The sequence below is a fragment of the Notechis scutatus genome, chromosome Z (genome assembly GCF_049901735.1).
Source record: "Notechis scutatus isolate UNSWTSFEM ecotype Mainland chromosome Z, rNotScu1.2, whole genome shotgun sequence".
NCBI lineage: Eukaryota > Metazoa > Chordata > Lepidosauria > Squamata > Elapidae > Notechis > Notechis scutatus.
The window spans coordinates 92,190,013-92,208,506 of record NC_142025.1 but is presented as its reverse complement, the minus strand read 5'-3'; the positions used below and the strand labels follow the sequence as shown (position 1 = coordinate 92,208,506).

Here is an 18,494-nt window from a genome sequence, read left to right as displayed (position 1 = left end):
AGTGCACGCGTTGAAGAACATAAGAACTCAATCAAAAAGAAGAACCAACCTCTTCCTGGTCCAACACCTCAAAGCCACAGGACATGAGATCGACCTTAAAAATACCAGAACTATCGCCAAAACTGAACACCACAGCAGCAGAATAATCAGAGAAGCCATAGAGATAGAAAAACGCCCACACAGCATGAATAAAAGAGATGACACCTCCCGCTTACCAGCCATTTGGAAACCCGCCCTCATGAACAGACGAGTACCCAACATGATAAATGACACCAGACCCACACCCATGAGGGCCACACAAGATGCCACCACCACACTTCCACGTAAAAATCAGACTCACACCCACACAGAAGATGAGACACGACCACAGACCAGAAGCCGCACTGCAGCTGCATCACTACCCACTTCAAACTCCTCTGAACCATACATGAAGCGAACTGACCCCCACCATGAAGATGTGGCACGACCACGAACTCAAGCCAAACGAACACAGACCCAGACCCCAAACTCAAAGCCATATTAAAAAACCCAAAATGCTACATCACAGCCACCTGCTCAGGACATCACATCAGAAAACTCAAGAAATTACACCTCAAGAACTCAAGAAGTCACAACACAGCAAATGACCCAGGATATCACAGCACAAGACCAAGGATACCACAGCAATAAATCTCACAAGGTCATCACACAACCCATTACCCAAGCTGTTACTACACAGGAGGCTAATGGAAAAGAGATCAAAACACAAACGACCCAGGAGATTACAACGCAAGACCCAGGATACCACAACAAAAGAACTCACAAGCCCATCACACAACCCATTACCCAAGCCGTTAAAACACAAGAGGCTAACGACCCAGGAGATGACAGCACAAGATCCAGGATATCTCCACAACAAAAGGCCATTACACAGCCCATTATACCAACATCAACTCCATCAACCAATCAAGAGGCTGCAGCACAGCCAACCAGCCCAGCACACCATCCCCCACCACTTGTATATAGAGAGAGATGGCAGCTCCGGTCACACACTGCTTGCACTGGCACTAAGCCAAAGCACCAGCCTGAAGATGGCGAGTGGGACCTCGCCGAAACGTTGCCTAGATACTTTGAATCTTACGCGGGATAGAACCCGAATAACCAAAGATCATATATATATATATATATATATATATATATATATATATATATATATATATATATATATATATATATATATATATATATATATATATATATATATATATATATCTGCAGTTTGGGGGTGATATGGGACAGAGCTTTCTCTGCTGTGGCATCCCAACTGTGTGCTGCCCTGTTCCTGGAGGTGAACCAACACCTTTGATTCATTTCAATTGGTTTTTGTGGGTTGTTACCAACCAAAAGAACCTAGTGGCTGCTCTAGAAATGTTTTCAACAAATATAGAAAGTGTTCTGCAGTGGTGGGATTCAATTTTTTTTACTACCGGTTCTGTGGGCATGGCTTGATGGGCGTGGCAGGGGAAGGATACTGTAAAATCTCCAGTCAGAGGTGGTATTTGCCAGTTCTCTGAACTACTCAAAATTTCCGCTAGTGGTTCTCCAGAACAGGTCAGAACCTGCTGAATGCCACCTCTGGTGTTCTGTTAACAATGATGATTGGCCTGGAATATGAAGGATTTCAGATCTTTAAACAAGTAACCCTTGGGGTCTACCTCAGTTATAGAATATAGAATGTCATTCTTGGTTTTAGTTGCCCTAAAGAAATTTGCTTTTTATGGGTCAATAATTTGAGCTTATTTCCTTGATTTTCCAAGAAATTCCTGTTTCCAGAATACATATTCATACCTTGCATCATCTTAGTTTTTCATTAAAAACATATGTTACCTTTATGATTAATGTTGCCATATATATAATTCTTTCTAATTAACTTAACAGAATACTGTGTTCCGTCCACTCCATTTCCTATTGCAGAAAAATAAAAGTATTAAATGTTTATCATTCAGAGTAGACCTGGGAGATAATGTGTAAATGCTTGCTTTCAAGAACTTTGCCACTTCAAAATATATTTCTAGCATGTTTTTAAACAATAAAAGTTTTAGTTACCACTTCCCCTAATGTACCCAGTTAAATATACATTTCTCAAAGACTTCACTATGCAAATTGTCTTGATATTGCTTTTTATTACATCAATTTCCCTGATGCAAATGTTTTCATTTTTACCAAAATAATTTTTACCCATTGTGGGTGGTGTTAAGCATTAAACCACTGCTTCTCAGTGACCACGATGTCTTCATAGAGGTTCTGTGAATGCTTGAAGAAATGTTATGATTTAAATATTGAATTAAGTCTTGAGGTTTTGTGGTCAAGGTCCAGTGCCACAAATGAGGTCCTTGGTAAGGAAAAGGTTGAGAACTACTGGATTAAATAATTTTCATAAATATTTTTCAATTCATTCTTAAGTAGTTATTTTAATCCTCCATTAGTTGTGGGACCATAGACTTTGCCTTGTGAGTCAAGCTACCACTATACCTTCACTTTTGACCTCTATTTGTTGCTATTGGACAAACCCAGTTTAAGCAAATGATATGCTTCTAGGCTTTTCATATATTATCTGACAGCCATTGTCCTGGAGTTAATAGGAAAGATTTTGCTTACTTCTAAAAAAGTTAATTATTAAAGAACAGGTATTACTACTTGAAATATTTTATTGCTCCATATAAATATTTTACAAATAAGGTTTTTGGATAATAAATAGCATTTTTTTCAGAGATGGTAGCTAACTATGTAGTAATCATATGGAACCAAAAAATCCACCTATTTGCACTTTTAATAGTTATTTCTGCTGCATCATATAATCATATACTTTTCCAAACCTGGAATTTTTCATACATACTTGATAGTTACTGCTTGATTACTAACCCATAGGTCAGTATAGATAAACTTGCAGGGTCCCCCCCCTCAACACACTTAGTTGGCAAATTATTATTTCTAAAGTATTAAACTTTAAATATAGCTCAAAGATTACCCAGCTGTAAAAAAAAAGAAAGAAAATTTCCTTTGATGCTTTTGGTTGTAGGTAGCTTATTTTGGGAATGAGGGATGGTATTTAAGGATCTGCTCTGGGGAGTTAATATGCACATTAACGTATTGAACGTTAGTATAGGAGCTTCAAAACTTTCCATTGTCAATAAATACTTGAGCTAGTTTGGTGTAGTGGTTAAGGTGCTGACCTGGAAACTAGGAGGTTGTGAGTTATATTGCCACTTTAAGCATGAAAGCCTGCTGGATAATTTGGTTCAATCACTGTCTTTCAGCCCAACTCAACCCAATGCAAAGGATTGCTGTGGAGAAAATAGGAGCCATATTGCACATATTGGCTGACTTGAGTATAATAAATGTGGGATAAAAAATCTAAATAATAACTAGATACAATGGCTGAACATTTGTATTAAGAATTCCTTTCCCACAAAATTGCTGGATGTTGCAGGTTAATTCTAGGATTCTAAAAATATGTATCTAGGATACATCTAGGATGTACCAGGGGCATTGCACAGGTTATTTGTGTCTCACCATTGCTTTATTCAAGTTGAGGAAGCAAATACCTACACTAAGCAACTGCAGGCTGGGTCAGAGACTTCACACTGATGAACAAACTCTATGGAAAATAACCATTAGGAATCTTTTAACTGAGAAACTACTGTTAAGCCTCCAAGGAGAATCATGTTTCTTAAAGAAAAAAAACCTATACCCAAAAATCACTCCAAGGTTAAAGAAAACTGAATGTACTTCAGGAAATAAAGATCTAGTCTTTAATCTTTTGCATTCCTTTCTCAGAATGCTTTTTAAATTCCACATGTTGACTTTAAGCAGAAAAACTTAATCAGGATAAATCAGAGAATAATTAAACAAACAGAGGCATCATAAAGAATTTCTGTCGTGTGCAATGTATCCTGGAAATCTACAATAATAAATTATAAACCCAAAAGGAATTAAGATAAAAGATAAAAATAAAACAAATTATTATTTCAAAAAAGTAGAATCTTAATCATGGGCTGTAAATTTATAAAAAAGCACATTTGTAAATACAAAAACATGATACTGAAAAAAGACCTGAAAGCATGAATAGAAGAGATGACTCCATCAGACTGTCAATTATCTGGAAGCCTGCACTCACAAACAAACAAATCTCCACACCACAAGCCAGGCAAACACCTGGGCACAAACAGACCCCCGCCTGATACCTCTAGCCCAAACACACCCCAACCAGCCACCCAGATGAAACCTAGTTTCCTAATAAACAATAGACGGCCATTCACCCAAAGCCAAGCCACGCTAAAAGCCCCCAATACACAAAACGCAATGTTGCCAGCCAATCAAAACAAAACAATGCTACAAAACAGACAGAAGATATTAGAAACACCAATTAAGCAGAACACAGCAAACTCCAAGACCAATAAACACAGACCAAGACTCCCAACCAATCAGGATGAAGGAAAAAAAAAACCATTCTAACAAAGCACGAGGCTAGCATCAAATTTAAAAGAGAAACGGCTGCAAAGCCTGATATACAGACAAACCCAATACACAAGCCTGATGATGTCAGATGAGATTCTGCTGGAACGTCGTTACAACTTTTAAAGCACAACTATAATGACGTAGGAAAATACCTGAACAAAGCTGAATACCATACATTCATACATACATAATATATTCAGTGCTTAAAGAGCATATCTTTTGCATTAAAAGCATGCAGCTTTTAGACCATGTTATAATTCAACACCTCTCATTTTCCAAATTAAATATAATCTTGGAATGTTTAATGTACATATGCTACTAAATCCACAGCATTTTTCATTATTTCTTCATTGTGCATATTGATCTGTTGCTTATGGGAAATGTTTAAAGTGGGAACTATAATGATTTGCTCTCTTCTGTTGGGAAAAAAAAGACTCTCCCACCCACCACTCCCAAATTAGCTATGTTCCTTCTAGTGCTCTCACCGTTTTTAGAGGAATATGGAGGCCTTCTGCAGAGAAGTCCTCCACCTTTGCTTTATACACACAATTTATAAGATGCCATATACCTTGCTCTGGGGCCATGAAACCATTCAGCACAAACCTTGCAGGGAAGAGCAGGTTCAGGACAATGCAGAGAGAAAGAGTTAACCAAGTGTTGCCACCTTGCATAGTGCAAGAGAGGGCCCATCCTTCCTCCTACTCGGACAGCCTTCTGTCCATACAGAAGAAAAAAGAACAAGATGTTCCCTTCCATACTCACATGACATTCCAACTGTCAACCAACTGTAACCATGACAACCTTTCTCCTTTACTGGTTTTCAGCTAGGTTCCAGAGAATGTTGGGATTCTTTGTGGACATATTAACTTCAGCTCTGGTGGCCTGATGCCTATCTGTTTACTGCAAAATGCCCCATATAATACTCAGTTTTCAGGAGGAGAACATAATATAGCTTCTAAAGCCCTCAGTTAATTGCTGGACTCAATAGATTCAGCCAATGCTTCGTGTTTCTGGTGTGTGGCCCTTTAGGGCTGATTCTCTCCTTTTGCAAGATGGGATTGTTGCCACAACCAGAGATTGTTGTTAGCAGAGAGTGGTGATGAATATTGGATGGCAGAACTGTATGCGATGTAACTATAAATGGAAAAACAGGCCGATCTTAAATAACAAAAACTTGTGGCAAATCTAAGATGAATAACAACCTGAGGAACCTTTTTTGGTTTTTTTTACCAAACCCTAAGACAGAGAGAAAGAAAAGAAAAAGAAAGAAAGAAAGAAATTTATTTTTATTCTGTCTGACAAAATAGAAGGCTTTCTGATTAGGAGGTAGTGTTTTCTGACTGAATTAAGCCCTATCAGATTCCCCCTTTTTAAAAGCATCACAAAAAAGTACTTTTAGTGCTAGAGGAATTATGTTTCCTTTAACAGTAGTTTGGAAAACAATTGTAGCCTGGAATGAATAATAACAACAACTTTACAATTATCATGGTTCGGGAATATGATTTACACGCACTGGACCACCTTCCTCACAGCTTGAGGGCGCCCTGTTTCTACACAACTTCTAACCATTTCCGGTCCTTGTCATCTCATTATTGCAATGCCACCCAGCTCCTTTTTTTTTTTTTTAATCTGAAACCTGCCTATTTGGGAATCTTCCTTCCTTTCTGAAGTTCAGTGGAATCCCTGGACCCTGGAGAGAAGCTTTCTGACTAGGTGCTGCTGCCAAAAAAATAAAATAAATGGAAGGTGAGAGATTTACTGGAATTCTGCTGATTTTATTTTAGCAAAACTCAAGTTTCTTTTATTTTTCAGCAAACATTGTAATTTGAGTTATCCATTTCTAAAAAGTATTTTTGCTTTAAAATTTAATTCCTTTTCATCACCCACTTAAGCAACAACCTCCCCACTTTCCAGATTTTAACTTTTACCAACACGCTGTCAGAATGATAATTTTTCTCTCCAATTTCTTACTTACTTTTCTCAATTTACATAGTTTTGCTTTCTATGCCTCTGTTCCTATGCCTCTGTTATTAGGAGTTTTATTTTTCTTAAATTCTGGTTCTTATATTGAACCAACCAATATATTTCTAGCAGAATGATAAGATTTACAAAGATATTACCAAGAGACATATCCCCCACCCTCCCCAAAATAACGGCTGTATTTCTAAATCTGCAAAGAACATCCTAAAATGTAAAAACTAGAAGATAAAGCTTACCTTTTTTTCTGGTTCTCATAGCTTCTCAAAACATGAATTATATATTTGCAGTACATGCTTTTTGTTGAGTAGTATATTAGGAATTATTTTAATAGAAAATATTTATCATAGGTTAGAACCTTTAGAAGGGATTTAGTTAAACTATTATCAAAATCCTTCCACAAGTAAGTCTATACTGAATAGGATCTGGCTGCTCTCACCAGGACTATACAATTTCCATTTTCCTCTTTATTTGTTACATCAGGATATAATTTCAGAAACAAAATTGTAAAAATATTGCATATTTCAAACATTTTAATTTGAAAGTTTACAATTGCTGTTGCAATCAAGATAATAAAATCAGTTACCTGTAATAAATGTTACCTGGTAATGTTAAGAGTTCTGGATTCCAAGATAAAAACAAACAAACAGGTAAATTGTGAATTTCTATATCCAGCATAACAGGTTGAATTCATCACTATAATTCCATAAGTGATATAAAGAGATCCTATCTGTCAAGTGAATTTGGCTCTCAAAAATTTATGTGTCACAAAAGTGAAATTTCATGTGCTTATTTAAAAGAAAGCTTCTTTGAAAACAGTGGGGAATTCCTCTCAGTCAACATGATTTGGTTCTGGCAACAATGTTTGCATGATGCCAAAACAGTTTTTAAAGTGTGCTACACCTTTAAAAAGTCTCTGCATCTAGTGAATTGGTACTAACACATCAAAACAAATATACTTTTTATGTCTGTGTGTTCAATTTGTGAGAGGAATATGCAAACCTATGAACTGAACAGTAGGATTTAATATGTATGTTTTTATGCCTGTGTATAAATGTAAAACACCACTACACTGCTTTTTCAGATTGTATTTAGTCTAAAATATACTTTTTGGATCAACATAATCAAAAAAAAGGCAGATGTCTTTGATTTTCTTTCTAGTGTCAGAAACAAAATAATTTATTTTCCAGTTGCATTCTTTCCATTTTATTTAGTCCAGCATGGAGTATATTTTTTCCTTGAAATTGAAGATTTAGATTTTCTCAAAAATGTGGTCCAATATTTTTTAATGTTGCTTTGTTGTCCTATCCCAAAGCATTATATTTTAGACTAGCCAAAAATTCAGCTTATTATTGCAGAGCAAGAAAATAGGCAAGTATAATGCAAAATATTAATGCAAAGACTAAGATTTCTTTGCTTCAAAAGAAGAAAGAGGAAAAAAAGAGGAAAAAATATGAAAAACAAAGATTTCTGAGCGTGCAAACTTTTGACTTGTTGTTAGGTACTGATAATATATATATTAAAATATAATGTTCTAGGGAAAGGGAGAGAGCTAAAAAAAATTTAATAAGCTTTTAAGTCTTTCTGTCAAACTCTTCCCTATTTCTTTTTTACAGGGAGATTATATATATAATCCAAAAATTATATTATATATATATGGATCTAATCTTTACAGGAGAGATATATATATATATATATATATATATATATATATATATATATATATATATATATATATATATATATATATATATATATATATATATATATATATATCCCTGTAAAAGATTAGATCCATATATATAATATAATTATATATATAATTATATATATATCCCAGTAAAAGATTAGATCCATTTTTATTTTCCGGAAAAAAAGAAATTAAAATACGAAGTTAAAATATTCTGCTATACAAATGTAAATAACAAAAACATCACCTGGCATACCATTATTTTTTTTTAATAGAAAATGTTGGGAATGATAGCATGAAGAAGGAGCAGTACTTAATGATATCCTTAGTGAGGGCTTTCCAGATTCTAAATCTGATTCCTTTTGGTTCTCCAACCACAGTTGCTTTCTTCTCCCTATGAATGAAGAGTTACCATCCATGGGTCTGTTTTTGTCCTTGTGGTTTTCTTGGCCTCTGCAGATTGGGGTAGGTTTAGGTGTATGATTTGGCCCTTCCTCATTTTAAATACTGTACTAGACTTTTAGTTATTCTTTAGAGACTATTGAAATAGCCAAATTGAAGATTTGGCTATTTCTTATATAAAGCTAATTTATAGTTTTTGAAGGTCTGCCTCAGGTCTTAAAGGTGGAAATAAAGGAGTTAATTGACATTGGAAATGTGTTTGCAAAGGGAAGGTCCACATTATTGGTGAATGCATGCCTTCTATGGACATCTAGACATGAACATCTACATCATTAAAATGTTATCTTGTACAACCTACAAATGTGAGGCCTTAGGACTAAGTGTTTTTCTTCATATCAGATGAATTAGCAGACATTAGTAAAAAACCTAAATGTTGTCCTTTAGTTTGCTTATTTCTTGGGCAAATCCCTCTAATTATTTTTTCTTATTGGGAATAAAACTTACTATGATGTCTCCCTGAAATTTATGTCTATTTCTCTCCCCACCCCCACCCTTCTTTTCTTTTTGTCCCAGAGAAAGTTTGAGGTCACCATTTAAAAACTCTGTGAGTGAAAGTTGCTATCGCTGACAGTTTTCAGCCTTCATTTTAGCTTCTCTCTATAATTTAAACCTCTGAAGTGAGTCGATGGAGCAGCTATGCATACTGATCATTGGGTACATACATCCAAAAACTGTTGACCTAAAATTCAGGGAAGTTTTTCCTTTCCCTTCTATGACAACCCTCTCTCAATATGTTCTCTCTCAATACAGTCTCAGTTCTCAGATAACTGAGTTTGTTACATGTTACTGAGTTTGTTACATCCTTAAGCTGCAGCTGTTCTATAATAAGTACAATCACTTTCATTTTTGATATCAAACATTATTAGCTTTTTTCCGCTTTACTTGTAAAAAAAGAAAGCTGTTGTGGTCAATTTGCAAGCATTCTTTGCTTCAGAAGTCCTCACAGGGCAGATGGTTGAAGTAGGATCTGCACCTGCTGTTTTTATTTATTGTGCAGGAATGTAGAATCCTCTCAAACATCAAACCGGGAGAAAGTATATACATGGTTTTTTTAAAATATGAAAAACCGAAAGATACGTACTGTTTTGGTGGCAATGGATCAACATGTTCCTAAACTTGATGATTATTAGCTAAATTCTGCAAATATCAAAGAAAAGGAGAGAAATAAATAAAAAATTGCTTTGTTTAATTTCAGAAAAGATTCTGGCTGTCCTTGAAAGCGTTGTTTTGAAACGCCTTATTTTCTCACATGGGATGAGAGCGCCTCAATCCATAGTTACAAGAAAAAAAGAAACAATTACATGTGTAGAGATATTCCCCTTCTTTTTTTTTGTTATGCTGCTGTCCTGCACATTGCTTTCAACAGTGCTTCTGCAAAGAAGTTCTCTGGGTTTCACATTCAAATAAGGCTCCATATGATGCCATCTATCCCTAGTTTACATGTGAGAAACAATTGTTGAGGAAGGTAACAATGAGTGGCCATCAGTTTCTGACTTATTGCTCAAGACCTGGTTGGCTTTACTTGATCTTAGAGTTATGTAAAAACAATTTTTCCAATGCATTTCTGTTATTGTTATTTGGCAAATATTGTGTGTCTTGGTATATATATCCTATTTGGAGTGATATGGAGAGGAACAAAATCACTATCATAGTGGGTTTTTTTCTCGAATTCCACAGTATTAGGTACCTATTTTTTAAAGTGGTATCTGACGAATATTGTACAGATTTACCAGCTACCTATTTTCAAGTGATATCTAATGAATACAGATTTTAAAAATAATCTGGAAACAGGAACAATTAAAATGTTACAGTTTAGGCTACAGTCCACTTTTCTCGCAAGGGGTGAAGACATGTGGGGGAAGAAATTGGGTTAAATTCCCCTCACTCAAACTATTCCATGTTAACATTGTATTCCTAATTCTGGAACCCCCCTACCCGCCCACCCAAAATTACTTAGTTTTCTTAGGGAAATAAAAGCAGTGTTTTGATAATGGTTTGGAAAGGTCTTCAGTTATCAAAGTTTGTATACTCAGAGGTTGCAGAGGCCTCATGTATGTTCCATAAACCTTAGTGGTAATGCAAGGGAAGCGGTTAACACTTTCCTGCTGCTTCAAGTGAACTAAATTTCACAGTTATGTAACAGCCAGGATCAAGATTTTAAGATTTTTCAGATTCTTTGATAAGGTGATAAAAAGTGGAGTGAAAGGAAGAAATTAACTTAAAAAGGGAGACTGTAATATAACCTTTAAAAGAGGAAAATTTGATTAATCTTCTTCAAAGGCAGTGGTAGATCATACATGACTGGTCTGTTAAAAACACCAGGCCATGTTACTGGCCTATGTCATGGATGGGAAGTGGCTGAGCAATTGAGGAGCGCTGGATGGAGTAAAAGCTTCTCTTTTGTGCCTGGGTTGATTCATGCCTGGGATGGAAATGGTGGACCTCTCAGAGGTCTTTCATTTCCATTCCTATCTTCTTATTTTTTTTAAAAAAAGAAAAAGTGGCAATTGAGTAATTTGCCCCAAAACTTCAAAATGATCTTGTACTGGGGTGCATACGTGGCATGGGGATACAGATTGTCCAACCTTGTCCTAAGTAAATTACAGGAACATCCACAGAGGAGGTCAAAGAAGTCACAATGTAGCCACGACCATGCAATAAAAATGCAAATCTGCACTAAGCTCAGCTTGCAGAGACATTAATTAAATTTTGCATCAGAATCTACCCAGAAATTACATGCATAACTTTAGGAGTGAATTTTCTGTGTTCTCTTCTGATAATTTATTTGCACTTGGAAGTCTGGGACCATATTTAGTTTATTACATGAATTCCACTGCAGGTATTACAAGACATATTGCTCTATGAAAGGTTAGTTTTCAAAATAATAATACAGTTTTTTTAAAAAAAAATCATTAAACATAACATTTAAAAAACATTGAACGTGGTGGAATCGCGTTGACATAATTTTTGTTCATCATTCTAGTGTAATATAATAGAATATAGATCTTATATACATTTGTACACATATGTACACATATATACATTTATACATCCTTGTATCTTCCAACATTCTTGCTATTATTTAGGTCTCATGATCACAGATGTCCTCTTAACAACTTTTTTCAATCTTAAACCCTTCCTTTCTGTCCCCACCAATAGTAAAATCTATTCCAAATTATATTCTGATTCATCCTTATTTTTTTCCCCCCACAAATTTTATTAGTTTTACAAAAACAATACACAAACAATCAAGGCATAATAACATAAAAAATCATTTCTAAGAAAACCAATAGAACGTACAAAATAGTTCCAATTGTAGTATAGATATTTACGTTATCTATTCAACTTCGTATCTTATCCCAGCTTCTCCTTTTCATTCTATTATCCAAATTATATTTCTTGCTAATTAAAGTTTTATTGCCTTTCATAAACAATACACAAACATACAAAACATAAAAAAAAAAAAACATAAAACATCTTTTCTGAAGGCTGTTTGATCCGGGCTAAAACTCTTCGCACAGACACAAGTTCAAAATCATATTCACTTTATATATCATTCCATATCTTATTACCATTTTCAATTTACTATATAGCTTCTTCCCTCTTTTATCTTTCTTAATTTTGTTTTATTTATCTTATCTCAATTCAGTTCATAATACTTATCATTCTTTGTCTGTTCTATTTCCATCTATCCATTCATCTTTTCTCTTTTAATATACTTCTCCTGTACACTGATTGGAGTGACACCTTTGACTCATTCCCCTAGCTTAAAATTACTTAATATAACACTTAGTTTATATTGGGATTCTGTTTAGTACATTCTAAAGTTACACAATAAATTTTATGAAAAGGGTAAAAACATAACAATAACTAAATAAAATCATATATAACCACTATCCATATCATTAAAAAGCTAATCATATATATTGATACTCATTTATATCTTAAGCATTTTACTCTAAATACACATATAAAAACACAATCTTAGGTACCTTCCAGAATCCCTTTTTCAATTAGATTTACCCATTGTCTCTAAATAAACTTTGTTTCTTTAAGTCTTGCTTCCCACCATTAAGGCTTCTCATCCCCCTCCTTTCTCTCTTGCTTATTCTTCTCCTTGCCCTTTTTACCCCTTTGTCTCTCCTCCTCCTTTTCTTACTCCCCTTCTGTTGTTTTCTAACCTTGTATCCACCTTTCATCTCATTTTTCTCTTTTTGGTTGTTTTTCAAACTTTAAAATCCCCTTTTCTTTTCCTCTTTCTCCTCCTCCCAAAAAGAACCCATTGTTCATCAAAGATGGCTTCTTCTTCTTCTTTGTCCCAGTCGTCCTGCTGCGTAGTCAACTTTTCATAAGTGCTTACCGCCATTTCTAGAAATTGAAATAGAGTGCCCAAAGTATCTTTTCCATCTTGGTTTCTTTTTATATTTTTATATTCAATTTTTAGTTCATCCACAAGCGATGCCATCGTGAAGAAAAACTTTTTCCAAAACAACCACCCAAGTATTTTTAATCAAAAATAATTGCAAAAAATCCAAAGTTACCAAAGTTCTTTCTTCTCTTTCTCTTTCTGGGGTTACTGTTTAATCAAAGAGATCCAATTACAATATATCTTTCTTTAAAGTTCTAGGCAATCTCCTCCTTTTTCAACTTCTGCTCCAATTTTTTTTCCTCTCCCTTCCCACTTACAACAACAATTTTCTTTTAAGTGTTCAGAAATCCATACCTCCAATAAGGGTTTTCCGATTTCTTAAGTTATTAAATCCAATGTCCAGGAATCCTTTATCCCTTGGCTTTAACTTTCAAAATAATTTACCTTCAGTGCCCAAATAAATTTTCCAAATCTTCGTCTGCTGTTTCTATGGGGTGGGAGAGTGAAGAAAAAAAACGTTTTTCCCTTGACAGCTTTCTCCGCCACTTTCCGATCTTCTTAGGGATACAATGTATCTTCCAGCAATTCAAACGATTCAGTTTCCAGGGTGTTTAAAAGTTGTTGATTGACCCGGCTCAGCCAGCACTTTCACTTTTCCTGCTTCCTCCAGCACAATCTTACCTGGCTGCAGGCTTCTTTGTGGTGGCCATTACAACCGCCGCTCCACCACCTCGGGAAAAAGGGTTTTCCGGACGAGGAGGGTCTGCGACACCCCAACCCCTGTCCGGCTCCCCTCTCTCTTGGCTGCCTCTACAGGGCAGCCATATCCCCTGACCCATTTGGATCGGGGGCACCTTGGCGACAAGCGCAACAGGAATCGCGGACAGTCGCGAATTCCTGCTGCCACTGAAGCCACGCGAAACCGCCTGATTCATCCTTATTTTTTCATCCTTATCCCCACCAATAGTAAAATCTATTCCAAATTATATTCTGATTCATCCTTATTTTTCATCTCTATTGTTAACCTATCCATTTCAGCACAAATCAAAATTTTATTTATTACTTCATCTTCACTAGGCATTTCTTTCTCTTTCCACTTCTGGAAAAATACCATTCTTGCTGCAGTGATGACGTGTATTATCAAATATAACTCTTCCTTCTTATATTTTTTGGTATAATTTCCAATAAGAAATATTCTGGTCTATGGTCTATTTTAAATCCTATCATTTCTTCCAACCACTTCCCAATCCCGTGCCAAAACTCTTGTGCTTTTTTATAGTTTCACCATGCATGATAGTATGTGCCTTGTTCTGTCAAACATTTCCAACATTTTGGGGATTGATTTTTATACATCTTAGCCAGCCTAGCTGCCAGGAGGTGCCATCGGTAAAACATTTTAAATAAATTCTCCTTATATATTGTGGCAAGCATAATATTTTTGTTCCTCTCCCATAATATTTGCCATTGATCTAATTTTATATTATATCCAAAATCTCTAGCCCATGCCACCATTGTCTCTTTTTTTATCTGTTCTTCCAATTTATATGCCAATAAAAATTTATAGGTTTTCCTTATTAACTTATCGTCTTGCCCCAAGAGAATTTTGTCTAATGCTGTTTCTTGCCCATTAATGTGAAAGGCCAGCTTTCAAAATAATAGTACAGTTCTGAGCCCATGTAATCCATACCCACTTGCACTACTGAAGTGATACAGTACAGAGTTTACAAAGATTGAATTCTTTCTTTGTGTTTGCCTGTTCTAGATTCCCCAGCTGGCCTGGACCTCAGCCGTTGTCAAGAACAGACAGAACATGCAGGTTTGGGTCAATAAACTCTCCTCATTTCCTTCCTTAAGAAAGCTTCTTACCTGCTTGCGACAGGGCCCTTTTGGGTAATGGTACAGACCTTCCCTGTGGGAAGCTTTATACATATGCATATGCATATGCATACACACACACACACACACACAGAGAGAGAGACATAGACATAGACACACACATACACATGCATACACACACACATTATATATATGTTTTATATATACAGTATATAAAGCAATGTATTTATTTATCTTCCTACCTTACCACTTACTACTAAGTCTATGTTATATTATTCAATACTCAAAGTAAAGTAAAGGTAAAGGTTCCCCTCGCACATATATGCTAATCATTCCCGACTCTAGGGTGGGGTGCTCATCTCCGTTTCAAAGCTGAAGAGCCAGTGCTGTCCAAAGACATCTCCGTGGCTGGCATGACTAAATGCCAAAGGTGCAGGTGCTACCAAAGTGGTCCCTATTGTTCTACCTGCATTTTTAATGCGCTTTCAAAATGCTAGGTTGGCAGAAGCTGGGACAAGTAACGGGAGCTTACCCCATTACGCGGCACTAGGGATTCAAACTGCTGAACTGCCATTTTCAATCAACAAGCTCAGCATCTTAGCCACTGAGCCACCACGTCCCTTCTGAGCCACCGCATCTCATTCATTCTTTCATTTAATACTCAAACTACCCAGTACCTAAAGAATAGCCTAAATGTCTCAAACCTCATTAAAATTCCTGCTACAGTGATTCATCATCTTCCTCATCATTTATCTTTGTCTTCTTTTCATTAAAACTGTACCAGGTTTACGGGACATTTTGAATGAAGGGGGTCCTAACACATACCATGAAACAGAAAACATACAGAACAGTGAAGATGAGAAAGAATATAATTCAACTAATGGAAGAGACAGAGAAGGTAAAGTAGAAGTTGTACAACTAAAATTTATAATTTGGTAAACAGATTATGACATAAATATATGTACTTTAACTAAATAAATGAAGTACCAGAATTCTATTTTTTATACAGGTAGTCCTTAACTTACAACCACAACTGAGCCCATCATTTCTGTTGCTCAGTGAAACATTTGTTAAGTGACATTTGCCTCATTTTACAACTTTTCTTTTCATATTTGTTAAGTGAATTACTGCAGTTGATAAGTTAGTAACATGGTTAAATGAATCTGGCTTCCCGTTGATTTTGTTAGCAAAAGAGGATCATGTGACCTTCAGACATGGCAATACTCATAAGTATGAGTCAGTTGCCAAGCATTTGAAGTTTGATCAGGTGATCATGGGGATGCTACCAAGGTCATAAGTGTGAAAAATTGTTCTAAGTCACTTTTTTCAGTGCCATTGTAACTTTTTTATGGCCACTAAATGAACTGCTGTAAGTTGAGGACTACCTGTAACAGCATCATCATGAAGACATCAATATAGCAATGTCTTCCATAATCCGAACGGGTCTGCTGGGCAGACACATAGAACAATGTTTGTGGGAAATTGGGGGTGGGGGTGAGGATTAAAAACAGACTGTGAAGTAACAGACACAGGATGAAGATTGGTTGATGGGAGGCAGGAAGTACATGGTGGCAAAAGCAGAAGATGGTAAAATCTTGACTCCTGGGTTACAATCTAACTTGTTCTTGCAAAATTGCCATTAACTGGAGCTTTAGATTGAAATTGGTAGTGATAGCCTGAATCTTAACAGAGAAAAAACAACCCTCTCCAGGTAAAAAAAGCTACAAGTTTGGACGGATTCAGAGTGCAAACCAACTCATTTTTTTTTCACCAAGAGAATTTAGCTCGGAAACGTTGTCTTTATCTTTTGTAGAGTTAGCAGAACAGTAACTGTCTATGCATCAAAAAAAGTGATAAGCAACAAGGCAGATAAAAAGGAAAAGGTCGTGAACTTCCTCTTTATTTCCCTGCACTGCAGAGACATCAAAGTTTAAGCCAAAAAAAAAGGGAGGGGAGGGAGGGAGGGAGGGAGAAGGACCAATTTTATGTGTTTAATATATTCTATTTTGCACACTTCACACTGAAGAGAAGTAGCCTATTAAAACAAAAAGAAGAAGACAGCCAGGTTTGAACTTATCATGTTTCTGGCACAGCCACTGCTTTTTCCAGAGAAGATAAATTCCTGGCTATTATTATTGGAATTTCTCCCTTTCCCATTATAACCACTTAAACACCACTTAAAGGTCTCTAAGTCACTCTAACATTTCTCTGTTCCACTGCTAACTGCTGTTGTGTGTTTGTATAACATATGAAATATCATGGCTTACAATGTGTTATATAGCATTAAATGGCAATATCTGGGTTCTTACAATACGTCGAAGCACACACTACCGAAGCTCATTGTTGTCTTGCTTAGCATGTTGTGTGAACCAAGGGGATCATTTTCAAATATGTATTTTTTCAATTGCCACTAATGGTCTCTCCCCCATTACAACCATATTTATTTTATTTACTTTTCAACTTAATCAAAACTGATTCTGGAGGTCCCAACATCCAAATTCCCTTCCCCTCTAGTCCTTTGTATCCTGGCCAGCCAAACTTCAAGAATTTAGTAAGACTAGCAAAAATATGTCATTTTTTTTCCAAAGATGATATATTTTTGCTACTTTTCCTAGACTCTTGAAGTCTAGGTTTTCACATCAGTCCTAAGTTTTCCATATCAGCATTGTTCATAGCCATTCCTTTGAGCAACCAACAGATTTAAGCTTAATTTTGTGCTGCTAATTCAAGATTAAAAATTTTGGTCAGAGTCTTCTGAAACCTCCTTAGCAGTGCATAAGGTGAAGAATGAAAAATAAAAACAAAACAGGTCATTGCTATTCACCAACAGGTCAACAAATTGGTCATTGCTATTGTTGGCACTGATCAATACAGATTTTCAACAAGGCCATTTCTAGCATGTGCCCATTCCGATAAAATGCTGTCCTTAGAAAAGTGCTGTCCATCCAGCTGGAGTAAGAGATTTTGTTTTGTCTTTCTCAAGCAAATAAATATCCTACATGCACAATCCTCTTTGAGTTTGCACCATGATCACACTACATTCAAAATAACAGAATAACAGAGTTGGAAGGGACCTTAGATGTCTACTATTCCAACCTCTGCTCAAGCAGGAAGCCCTGTAGCAGTTCAGACAAATTGTTGTCTAATCTCTTCTTAAAATGTCTTAATCATTTGCACAGAAGTTGCAACTGAGAATCTTGAATGCAAATCCTCCTCATATTCACATCTGCTTGTACAAATAGACTGCATTTGTACCTACTGCCTGTCAGAGAAATAAGGACAGCTCCATGTTTGTGTGAACCCCACTCCAGAAGTAAGAGATTCATGGGGATATCTTGCCTGTGCATAGAAATACATTTCTTTCTCCAATATTACTACACACTTGCTCCCCCTAGTAATAAGTGACATTGAAACTTCTAGCTTCTCGGCCTTTTGGTTAAGATCAAGCATAGTATCTGTTCCTATCAGTGACATTGAAACCATGCCAAAGTTTGTGTCAAGGAGTATTGCAAGCATTATTTCATATTATATAGGACTCCTACAGGTCTTTGAAGGTAGCATGGCGATAAGATAAAGAAAGCCTGAGCATGTGAAATGGCTTTTGTTTTAAAAGAAAAAAAAGAATAGAGAAAGCTATGTGGAAGAGACAAACAACAATGGGCA

General features: G+C 35.9%; 2 protein-coding genes and 1 pseudogene across 4 annotated transcripts in view; 2 read left to right on the top strand and 1 right to left on the bottom strand.

The window, feature by feature from the left end:
- The window catches only part of ZPBP2 (zona pellucida binding protein 2), a 32,829-nt gene extending 25,529 nt beyond the window's left edge, over window positions 1-7,300 (bottom strand). For all 3 annotated transcript variants that reach the window (XM_087948177.1, XM_087948178.1, XM_087948180.1), the window contains exons 1-2: window positions 7,077-7,300; window positions 1,867-1,944 (exon numbers count right to left, since the gene is read on the bottom strand). In XM_087948177.1, coding sequence (XP_087804303.1) covers window positions 1,867-1,944; window positions 7,077-7,152 — 154 coding nt within the window. In that variant the 5' untranslated portion in view covers window positions 7,153-7,300. The remainder of the gene's footprint in view (window positions 1-1,866; window positions 1,945-7,076) is intronic.
- IKZF3 (IKAROS family zinc finger 3) overlaps window positions 6,103-18,494 on the top strand; it is a 49,183-nt gene continuing 36,791 nt past the window's right edge. Inside the window, exons 1-3 of the mRNA XM_087948176.1 lie at window positions 6,103-6,243; window positions 14,758-14,811; window positions 15,616-15,729. Coding sequence (XP_087804302.1) covers window positions 6,237-6,243; window positions 14,758-14,811; window positions 15,616-15,729 — 175 coding nt within the window. The 5' untranslated portion in view covers window positions 6,103-6,236. The remainder of the gene's footprint in view (window positions 6,244-14,757; window positions 14,812-15,615; window positions 15,730-18,494) is intronic.
- On the top strand, window positions 18,248-18,372 carry LOC113420043 (U2 spliceosomal RNA; annotated as a pseudogene).